This window comes from Oncorhynchus mykiss, chromosome 25, assembly GCF_057628025.1.
Source record: "Oncorhynchus mykiss isolate SJ-2025 chromosome 25, ASM5762802v1, whole genome shotgun sequence".
Lineage (NCBI taxonomy): Eukaryota > Metazoa > Chordata > Actinopteri > Salmoniformes > Salmonidae > Oncorhynchus > Oncorhynchus mykiss.
Window position 1 is genome coordinate 93,596,812 of NC_143046.1, and position 12,192 is coordinate 93,609,003.

The 12,192-nt window shown below is 39.6% G+C and overlaps 2 protein-coding genes across 12 annotated transcripts in view; one reads left to right on the forward strand and one right to left on the reverse strand.

The window, feature by feature from the left end:
- The window catches only part of LOC110506009 (protein Jade-1), a 28,555-nt gene extending 21,559 nt beyond the window's left edge, over positions 1-6,996 (reverse strand). For 3 of the 11 annotated variants that reach the window (XR_016492096.1, XM_090221500.1, XM_090221495.1), the window contains exons 1-2: positions 6,643-6,711; positions 5,674-5,759 (exon numbers count right to left, since the gene is read on the reverse strand). Coding sequence is in view for 8 of the 11 variants with exons in the window: in XM_090221500.1 (XP_090077626.1) it covers positions 5,674-5,722 (49 nt within the window). In the remaining 3 variants the exon portion in view is untranslated. Of the gene's footprint in view, positions 1-5,673; positions 6,196-6,376 lie in introns of those variants that run through there. The other 8 variants (XR_016492098.1, XM_090221501.1, XM_090221498.1 and 5 more) reach the window with 6 other exon arrangements.
- A 490-nt stretch (positions 6,997-7,486) lies between these two features.
- asmt2 (acetylserotonin O-methyltransferase 2) overlaps positions 7,487-12,192 on the forward strand; it is an 86,115-nt gene continuing 81,409 nt past the window's right edge. The window contains exon 1 of the mRNA XM_036962707.2: positions 7,487-7,819. The gene's annotated coding sequence lies outside the window, so the exon portion shown is untranslated. The remainder of the gene's footprint in view (positions 7,820-12,192) is intronic.

The window sequence follows — 12,192 nt, forward strand, 5'->3', positions numbered from 1 at the left end:
AAAGCAGTCCACATCTATGAATGGGGTAGGATTACTCTAACCCTATCATCATAGACCTAAAGCAGTCCACATCTATGAATGGGATAGGGTTACTCTAACCCTAACTAACCCTATCATCATAGACCTAAAGCAGTCCATATCTATGAATGGGGTTGGGTTACTCTAACCCTAACTAACCCTATCATCATAGACCTAAAGCAGTCCACATCTATGAATGGGGTAGGGTTACTCTAACCCTATCATCATAGACCTAAAGCAGTCCACATCTATGAATGGGGTAGAGTTACTCTAACCCTATCATCATAGACCTAAAGCAGTCCACATCTATGAATGGGGTAGGATTACTCTAACCCTAACTAACTATCATCATTGACCTAAAGCAGTCCATATCTATGAATGGGGTAGGGTTACTCTAACCCTATCATCATAGACCTAAAGCAATCCACATCTATGAATGGGGTAGGGTTACTCTAACCCTAACTAACCCTATCAACATAGACCTAAAGCAGTCCATATCTATGAATGGGGCAGGGTTACTCTAACCCTAACTAACTATCATCATAGACCTAAAGCAGTCCATATCTATGAATGGGGCAGGGTTACTCTAACCCTAACTAACCCTATCAACATAGACCTAAAGCAGTCCACATCTATGAATGGGGTAGGATTACTCTAACCCTAACTAACTATCATCATAGACCTAAAGCAGTCAACATCTATGAATGGGGTAGGGTTACTCTAACCCTAAAATCATAGACCTAAAGCAGTCCACATCTATGAATGGGGCAGGGTTACTCTAACCCTATCATCATAGACCTAAAGCAGTCCACATCTATGAATGGGGCAGGGTTACTCTAACCCTATCATCATAGACCTAAAGCAGTCCACATCTATGAATGGGGTAGGGTTACTCTAACTAACCCTATCATTATAGACCTAAAGCAGTCCACATCTATGAATGGGGTAGAGTTACTCTAACCCAAACTAACCCTATAATCATAGACCTAAAGCAGTCCACATCTATGAATGGGGTAGGATTACTCTAACCCTAACTAACTCATCATAGACCTAAAGCAGTCCATATCTACGAATGGGGTAGGGTTACTCTAACCCTATCATTATAGACCTAAAGCAGTCCACATCTATGAATGGGGTAGGGTTACTCTAACCCTAACAACATAGACCTAAAGCAGTCCATATCTATGAATGGGGTAGGGTTACTCTAACCCTAACTAACCCTATCATCATAGACCTAAAGCAGTCCACATCTATGAATGGGGTAGGGTTACTCTAACCCTAACTAACCCTATCATCATAGACCTAAAGCAGTCCACATCTATGAATGGGGTAGTGTTACTCTAACCCTAACTAACCCTATCAACATAGACCTAAAGCAGTCCACATCTATGAATGGGGTAGGGTTACTCTAACCCTAACTAACCCTATCAACATAGACCTAAAGCAGTCCACATCTATGAATGGGGTAGAGTTACTCTAACCCTATCAACATAGACCTAAAGCAGTCCACATCTATGAATGGGGTAGGGTTACTCTAACCCTAACTAACCCTATCATCATAGACCTAAAGCAGTCCACATCTATGAATGGGGCCGGGTTACTCTAACCCTATCATCATAGACCTAAAGCAGTCCACATCTATGAATGGGGTAGGGTTACTCTAACTAACCCTATCATTATAGACCTAAAGCAGTCCACATCTATGAATGGGGTAGAGTTACTCTAACCCAAACTAACCCTATAATCATAGACCTAAAGCAGTCCACATCTATGAATGGGGTAGGATTACTCTAACCCTAACTAACTCATCATAGACCTAAAGCAGTCCATATCTATGAATGGGGTAGGGTTACTCTAACCCTATCATCATAGACCTAAAGCAGTCCATATCTATGAATGGGGTAGGATTACTCTAACCCTATCATCATAGACCTAAAGCAGTCCACATCTATGAATGGGGTAGGGTTACTCTAACCCTAACTAACCCTATCATCATAGACCTAAAGCAGTCCACATCTATGAATGGGGTTGGGTTACTCTAACCCTATCATCATAGACCTAAAGCAGTCCACATCTATGAATGGGGTAGGATTACTCTAACCCTAACTAACTATCATCATTGACCTAAAGCAGTCCATATCTATGAATGGGGTAGGGTTACTCTAACCCTAACTAACCCTATCAACATAGACCTAAAGCAGTCCATATCTATGAATGGGGTAGGGTTACTCTAACCCTAACACCATAGACCTAAAGCAGTCCACATCTATGAATGGGGTAGGGTTACTCTAACCCTATCATCATAGACCTAAAGCAGTCAACATCTATGAATGGGGTAGGGTTACTCTAACCCTATCATCAGAGACCTAAAGCAGTCAACATCTATGAATGGGGTTGGGTTACTCTAACCCTATCATCATAGACTTAAAGCAGTCCACATCTATGAATGGGGTAGAGTTACTCTAACCCAAACTAACCCTATAATCACAGACCTAAAGCAGTCCACATCTATGAATGGGGTAGGATTACTCTAACCCTATCATCATAGACCTAAAGCAGTCCACATCTATGAATGGGATAGGGTTACTCTAACCCTAACTAACCCTATCATCATAGACCTAAAGCAGTCCATATCTATGAATGGGGTTGGGTTACTCTAACCCTAACTAACCCTATCATCATAGACCTAAAGCAGTCCACATCTATGAATGGGGTAGGGTTACTCTAACCCTATCATCATAGACCTAAAGCAGTCCACATCTATGAATGGGGTAGAGTTACTCTAACCCTATCATCATAGACCTAAAGCAGTCCACATCTATGAATGGGGTAGGATTACTCTAACCCTAACTAACTATCATCATTGACCTAAAGCAGTCCATATCTATGAATGGGGTAGGGTTACTCTAACCCTATCATCATAGACCTAAAGCAATCCACATCTATGAATGGGGTAGGGTTACTCTAACCCTAACTAACCCTATCAACATAGACCTAAAGCAGTCCATATCTATGAATGGGGCAGGGTTACTCTAACCCTAACTAACTATCATCATAGACCTAAAGCAGTCCATATCTATGAATGGGGCAGGGTTACTCTTACCCTAACTAACCCTATCAACATAGACCTAAAGCAGTCCACATCTATGAATGGGGTAGGATTACTCTAACCCTAACTAACTATCATCATAGACCTATAGCAGTCAACATCTATGAATGGGGTAGGGTTACTCTAACCCTAAAATCATAGACCTAAAGCAGTCCACATCTATGAATGGGGCAGGGTTACTCTAACCCTATCATCATAGACCTAAAGCAGTCCACATCTATGAATGGGGCAGGGTTACTCTAACCCTATCATCATAGACCTAAAGCAGTCCACATCTATGAATGGGGTAGGGTTACTCTAACTAACCCTATCATTATAGACCTAAAGCAGTCCACATCTATGAATGGGGTAGAGTTACTCTAACCCAAACTAACCCTATAATCATAGACCTAAAGCAGTCCACATCTATGAATGGGGTAGGATTACTCTAACCCTAACTAACTCATCATAGACCTAAAGCAGTCCATATCTATGAATGGGGTAGGGTTACTCTAACCCTATCATCATAGACCTAAAGCAGTCCACATCTATGAATGGGGTAGGGTTACTCTAACTAACCCTATCATTATAGACCTAAAGCAGTCCACATCTATGAATGGGGTAGGGTTACTCTAACCCTAACAACATAGACCTAAAGCAGTCCATATCTATGAATGGGGTAGGGTTACTCTAACCCTAACTAACCCTATCATCATAGACCTAAAGCAGTCCACATCTATGAATGGGGTAGGGTTACTCTAACCCTAACTAACCCTATCATCATAGACCTAAAGCAGTCCACATCTATGAATGGGGTAGTGTTACTCTAACCCTAACTAACCCTATCAACATAGACCTAAAGCAGTCCACATCTATGAATGGGGTAGGGTTACTCTAACCCTAACTAACCCTATCAACATAGACCTAAAGCAGTCCACATCTATGAATGGGGTAGAGTTACTCTAACCCTATCAACATAGACCTAAAGCAGTCCACATCTATGAATGGGGTAGGGTTACTCTAACCCTAACTAACCCTATCATCATAGACCTAAAGCAGTCCACATCTATGAATGGGGCAGGGTTACTCTAACCCTATCATCATAGACCTAAAGCAGTCCACATCTATGAATGGGGTAGGGTTACTCTAACTAACCCTATCATTATAGACCTAAAGCAGTCCACATCTATGAATGGGGTAGAGTTACTCTAACCCAAACTAACCCTATAATCATAGACCTAAAGCAGTCCACATCTATGAATGGGGTAGGATTACTCTAACCCTAACTAACTCATCATAGACCTAAAGCAGTCCATATCTATGAATGGGGTAGGGTTACTCTAACCCTATCATCATAGACCTAAAGCAGTCCACATCTATGAATGGGGTAGGGTTACTCTAACTAACCCTATCATTATAGACCTAAAGCAGTCCACATCTATGAATGGGGTAGGGTTACTCTAACCCTAACAACATAGACCTAAAGCAGTCCATATCTATGAATGGGGTAGGGTTACTCTAACCCTAACTAACCCTATCATCATAGACCTAAAGCAGTCCACATCTATGAATGGGGTAGGGTTACTCTAACCCTAACTAACCCTATCATCATAGACCTAAAGCAGTCCACATCTATGAATGGGGTAGTGTTACTCTAACCCTAACTAACCCTATCAACATAGACCTAAAGCAGTCCACATCTATGAATGGGGTAGGGTTACTCTAACCCTAACTAACCCTATCAACATAGACCTAAAGCAGTCCACATCTATGAATGGGGTAGAGTTACTCTAACCCTATCAACATAGACCTAAAGCAGTCCACATCTATGAATGGGGTAGGGTTACTCTAACCCTAACTAACCCTATCATCATAGACCTAAAGCAGTCCACATCTATGAATGGGGTAGGGTTACTCTAACCCTAACTAACCCTATCATCATAGACCTAAAGCAGTCCATATCTATGAATGGGGTAGGGTTACTCTAACCCTAACTAACCCTATCATCATAGACCTAAAGCAGTCCATATCTATGAATGGGGTAGGGTTACTCTAACCCTATCATCATAGACCTAAAGCAGTCCACATCTATGAATGGGGTAGGGTTACTCTAACCCTATCAACATAGACCTAAAGCAGTCCACATCTATGAATGGGGTAGGGTTACTCTAACCCTATCAACATAGACCTAAAGCAGTCCACATCTATGAATGGGGTAGAGTTACTCTAACCCTATCATCATAGACCTAAAGCAGTCCACATCTATGAATGGGGTAGGGTTACTCTAACCCTAACTAACCCTATCATCATAGACCTAAAGCAGTCCATATCTATGAATGGGGTAGGGTTACTCTAACCCTAACAACATAGACCTAAAGCAGTCCATATCTATGAATGGGGTAGGGTTACTCTAACCCTAACTAACCCTATCATCATAGACCTAAAGCAGTCCACATCTATGAATGGGGTAGGGTTACTCTAACCCTAACTAACCCTATCATCATAGACCTAAAGCAGTCCACATCTATGAATGGGGTAGGGTTACTCTAGTTGAAGAGGGTGCTTACTTCCATTGTCAGAGTCTTCGCTGCTGCTTGGATGTCGACTTCTCTTCATGATCAGTCTTGGCGAGGTTAAGGTCTAATTGTGTAATCTGAAAAGAGGAGATTCATAACCAACTGCACAGTCCAGACAGATGCATCTGCTGCCAAGTACCCAACTTTCACTAGACCAAACACGGCTGTCATCTGCCTGACTGATGATCAGTGACTTCTCATCTATCATCTCAACCAGAGTTTTTGGACTGACGATTAGTATGATAGATAATGTGGTGGCAAATTGTAAGATTTTTTTTAAATGTAACCTTTAACTAGGCATGTCAGTTAATTCCGGACGAAGCTGGGCCAATTGTGCGCCGCCCTATGTATCTAGTACTACTAGTACTACTCAATTATAAGATGGTCACCTCACCCACCATCACACAAAAGTGCTAATCACTAACGTTATTCATGCACCAGTGTCAAGGCTCATAGCTAGCTAGGAACAAGCGAAACACCCGTCTACGACTGACAGGGTTTATTCCCATCTGAGACATCAAGCAACAACAACAAAATGGTACTAAAAATCATTGTTTACGTCACAATGACCCCACGACTGTGTATGTCTGAACGTTCCACAACGTTGTGCCCTGCTGAACACGCACCAACAACTAGTTAGGCAGTAACACATTCATATCAGAACAAAATGCTAGTAGCGAATCTACTAACTCACCGGGGCGGCAGGTATCCTAGTGGTTAGAGCGTTGGCCCAGTTACCGAAAGGTTGCTAGATCGAATCCCCGAGCTGACAGGCAGTTAACCCACTGTTCCTAGGCCTTAATTGTACATAACTGACTTGCCTAGTTAAATAAAAAAATGTTGACCAAACACAACCATGTATGTATGACTTGTAAACAAACACATGTGCTTAACTAGCTAACGTTACACGAACAACTGAATAGGATAACTTGTTTGTTTGTCAGTAAAAGGTTAGCCTACCTGACGTGCCATCTTAGCTCGCAAACCGTAACCAATGATACCGATAACTAACCCTGTACGCTAGCTGGTAATCTTCTTTGATTAGGTTTAACGGCGGTTGACATCCAATACATGTTACATTACCGCCACCTACTAGATTGGAGTATAACCCTAACCCTTTGCTTGAAAATCAACAAATACCCTACCATCTAACCCTACACTCACTAAAACCCATCACCACTATTTCAATGTAATTAGTCCTACCTCAGGCCAACAGCCTTAAAATAATACAATTTGATTTAACAAGAAGGGAGACAACCACTGTAACACCCAAATACCTCTCTGCAGCTGCCACCACAGCCTCAAATTTCTGCCACTTACATTCCATCCCTGCAGTACAGTTGATAACTATAACTTGTTGGCCCCTCCCCCTGTACTGGTACAGATCTACTAGTCACACCACTCCCCTCACCACCCCTCCCTCCTAGCCCATCTTCCTCTACTTTCTTCACTGCCTCAGCAAATGACAAGTCAGTTAACAGTCCAGATAGATTCCTCTGCTCCCAAGTACCCAACTTTCACTAAAATATAAACAGTGGGCTATAGGCCTATTTCAATTATATTGAAACACATTTAATGTTCTATCAATTGATTTCTATTTTGCTGCTTGAAGGCTACTGTCTGTAATTAGGCTCCTACTTGTAGACTACTGTCTGTAATTAGTCTTCTACTTGAAGGCTACTGTCTGTAATTAGGCTGCTACTTGTAGACTACTGTCTGTAATTAGTCTTAATTTACTCCCACTGTAAAACGACACTTTAACTATCGTGGGTTAGTTATACTTATCTTTGACCGAGCCATGGTCATTGGATTAGACGGACATGCTCAGTAGCGCCCGGGCGGGACAGGCGCAGAGTAGAATTACACTGTTCATGTTGTGTTGATGTATTTTAAACATCGATATATAAATCGCGAGGCGACTTTTTCTTTTACGGTTATATCTGAATCTTTGCAGTGACTTGTAGAAGAGAACCGCAGTGAACTAGCGGGTCTACTACACGGATCATTTTGGATCTTTATCCCAGTTGCTCCGAAAGCTTCCATACATCCAACACTAAACCATTCTAAAGGAATCTGTCTATCCGACCTGAAGTGAACATCAGACGGTCGTCAATAGGTGACAGCATCGAACTATTGGGTGAGTCAGGTTTTAATGTCATCAAGACGATAATGTTGTAGACTCACACCGCATATTGTATATAAGACAGGTGGGACTATAACACAGTAGGCAGCTGCTGCACGTTTCGGAACATTGTTTTTACCACTGTATTATGTCATCAAGTGCCAGTCTGTCTCCCTGGTCAATATTATAGCATATCTCATGGTGGCGATGCTTTCTGGAGCGAGAGAGTCAAACAGACAGCTAGTGGCCTGAATGTAGCCTACTAAACACTTATCCTCTTGTTAAGCCCACACATTTTGCAGGGAAAATAATGGGTTATGCAACGGAGTTCCTTTGTATTGCACAGCTCTGCATATAGCTATGGGCCTCAAACTATGGCTATAACCCTAACCCTACACCACAACCAGCCAGGTCTCATAGGCTAGATGTAACAGAATTAATGAAAATCCGGGACATTCAAATTAGTATGATATGTTGTGTTTGGTATGGTTACATAAAACAGGTTACTTCCCAGTCAACATGGCGGGCTCGGGTCTATTCCGTTTGAGACTCGGGGACCTTCATACAGGCTGAGTTCTTCCCGAGTCCGGCAGAATCATATTACTCTGGGTTCCAGCTAATGGTACTCGGCCGAGTCTACTTCAGCATATCTATCCCGATTAACTCTTTCAGAAGTATGGCCATATTAGGTTTTTATTCGGCAGGTGATGGAAGAATAAAACATACAAAAAAGTAATAATTTCACCTGCAAATAATTTCACCTGCAAATTTGTAAGGTCATTTGCGAGCAAAAAATCTGTCCATTAGGATAGTAGATAGAGAAGGACCCTAATGAGGGCATTTTAAAACCCCGATGATGTGCAATTATTTTGGTTGATGTAATAACTTGTTTATGATGGCTGTGATGTTAGTGATGTTGTATTGCACCTGTTATTGTAAATTGTTTCTGTAAAAAAAAAAATATATATATATATATATCTTACTTTACGGTCTCAGGGTACCATTGAAAATGAGACCCTGGTCTCAATTGGGATCCCCTTGTTAAATAAACGTTCCTAATAAAAACATCTGTGTTAGTAACCACGTGTCCATCCACAGTTTTAATCGTGACAGCTGTGATGGAAACAGGAAGTTTCGGTGTAATTTGATAAATGCCGACAGAATTTGTTCGTTCGACATGGTGGGATTTTTTTGTGTCGGTTAAATGTCTTATGTGGAAATGACAGTGGAAACGTCTTTATACGCAAATATTGACATAATAACCGTCATATCGACTCCGGAAAGCATACAGTTTATTGGGCTACAGATGAAATACGTTATGATGAACTTCACAGGGTGGTGAAAGTGCACGGTGATCTTGATGCTCCTTTCCAATAAATATTGAGGGTCTTATTATGGTGACATGATAATCGATGCTTGACTGCCGTTTGACAAATAAATATATTCTCTCTTTTATCCATAATAATCTCATCATGTAGACTGGCCGACCCGCACAGTTTACCCGCATTGTGTCTTCGAGCTGTTGGGTAGAGCGCACGTGCCAAGACCAAGAGTTGGCACATTTATTTTTAATTAAACAGTTATGACAGTCGCAGCCTGGAGGAACACATATCAGCCATTTCATAACCTGAAAACTTATTTTCCTGTATTTTAACAGATACAGTCCCTTGCGAAAGTATTCGGCCCCCTTGAACTTTGCGACCTTTTGCCACATTTCAGGCTTCAAACATAAAGATATAAAACTATTTTTTTTGTGAAGAATCAACAACAAGTGGGACACAATCATGAAGTGGAACGACATTTATTGGATATTTCAAACTTTTTTAACATCTCAAAACCTGAAAAATTTGGCGTGCATAATTATTCAGCCCCCTTAAATTAATACTTTGTAGCGCCACCTTTTGCTGCGATTACAGCTGTAAGTCGCTTGGGGTATGTCTCTATCAGTTTTGCACATCTAGAGACTGAAATTTTTTCCCATTCCTCCTTGCAAAACAGCTCGAGCTCAGTGAGGTTGGATGGAGAGCATTTGTGAACAGCAGTTTTCAGTTCTTTCCACAGATTCTCGATTGGATTCAGGTCTGGACTTTGACTTGGCCATTCTAACACCTGGATATGTTTATTTTTGAACCATTCCATTGTAGATTTTGCTTTATGTTTTGGATCATTGTCTTGTTGGAAGACAAATCTCTGTCTTTGCTGCACTGAAAGTAAAGGGGCTGAATAATTTTGCACGCCCAATTTTTCAGTTTTTGATTTGTTAAAAAAGTTTGAAATATCCAATAAATGTCGTTCCACTTCATGATTGTGTCCCACTTGTTGTTGATTCTTCACAAAAAAATACAGTTTTATATCTTTATGTTTGAAGCCTGAAATGTGGCAAAAGGTCGCAAAGTTCAAGGGGGGCGAATACTTTCGCAAGTCACTGTACATATGTATAGCCCTAATATTTAGCTAATGTACTGTCTAATAGTATTTTATTTATCTTTTTACTTCGGCTAAACATTTCTACAGCCTCCATCTTCCAGCTGTTCCTGTGCGTAATAGGCTGTGCAATGCATCTCCGCTATTCTCTTCTGGTGAAATCCCAGTAAATGCTATATATAGGAGAGAAGCAGGCTTGCTCTTTTTTATATATTCTTTTATGTAATTTGAACAAATATCAACCAAAAAAGAGGAATAGTCACATGCAAACAAACATACAAACAAACTATTTACATTGCCAGGAATCCTAAACAAACAAATCATATTCATTAATAATACAACAAGTTTTAATTGCCTTTTTGTTTTTCATTTTAGTTAAAGTGATGCCATATTGTTTAAACTCATTTATAAAGTGAAAAAAGTTAGGTTTTGAATTAGACCATTTGCATTTGTGAATATGAAATTTACCTAGTATTTTTAGCAGGTTAATTAAATATACTACATCTTTAATTATGTCAGGATTTCTGAAATAAATCATATCAAAACCATTAAATAGTACAACCGGTCCTATTTTTTTTCGTAACAAAATTCTGTATGTCAATCCAGAACATTCTACTCTGAATACAGGCAATAAACAAATGCAAAATGATCTCCTTCTCCATTCCACAGAAATCACAGATATATTCAATATTCAGCTTGAATCTTTCCAAAACATGTTTCACAGGATAAATTCTATGTAACATTTTAATGAAACTTCCTTTACTTTGTTACTGAAACAATATTTGTTAGCAATTTTCCATGCTTTCCCCCATTGTATATCACCATAGATATTTGACCAAAATAATCTTGCTATGGGAATTGTAGTATCACAAATAATATTCCTAATCTGTTAATTACTATTTTTATCTTTGATGTTAATTTTGCCAATTAATATATTTTCATGTAAATCTATGTTACTTACATCAACCACAGAGGAATTTAAAAGAGATACAACCCCCCTTGGAATCGCATCAAAAACAATTGCAAATTCTTTCGGGGTTATTGGAATTTTAAACTTATCAAGAAATTCCCCATATGAGAGTAGATATCCATCCTTATTCAGTAACTGACCAACCAAAACCAGTTCTCAAATCAGTTACGAAAAAAATAGACTTATTTTTAAATCGTATATCTTTGTTGTTCCATAAAAAGTATCTGTGAGGGAAAATTGTGCTTCGACGCTAATATCCAAGCTAAAATTGCCTGCTTATGGAAATTGGCCAACTTTACTGGGATTTTATTAATATCAAAATTACATTGAAGCAAAAATTCTAAACCACCAACGGAGTCAAATAAATACTCAGGGAAGACATTCAAAATACTGTTCTGGTTCTTAACATACTTCAGAATCCAATGTATTTTAAAAGTATTATTTAGATTATTGAAATCTAGAACCTCAAGACCTCCTTGTTCTTGGGTATTAGTGAGAATATCTTTTCGTAGATAGTGAGGCTTGTTCCTCCAAATAAAATGATAAAGAATCTTATCAAAGTCCTTTACAATTTTAGGGTGTAAGTCAAATGATAACGAGACATAAAACAGATCTGGATAACCCTTCAGCTTTGGATAATAAAACAGATCTGGATAACCCTTCAGCTTTGGATAATAAAACCCGACCGTGTAACGAAATACCTCTCATCAACCAGAGGTTCAATTTCTTCTTTGTTTTCTCAATAAAGTTCAATTCACTCCTTTGTTTTTCATCCTTGCATATAACAATTCCAAGATAAGTAACCTTATCTTTAATTGGGATGCCATATACTTCCTGTAAAACACAATCCTTGAGTGGAAATAAGACTGACTTATTGATATTAATTTTCAAACCCAAAACTAAGGAAAAGTCTTCAATACAGGAAACTGCTTTAGAAACCTCATTCCTGTCTCTTAAAAATATGGTGGTATCATCAGCCAGTTGACATAGTTTA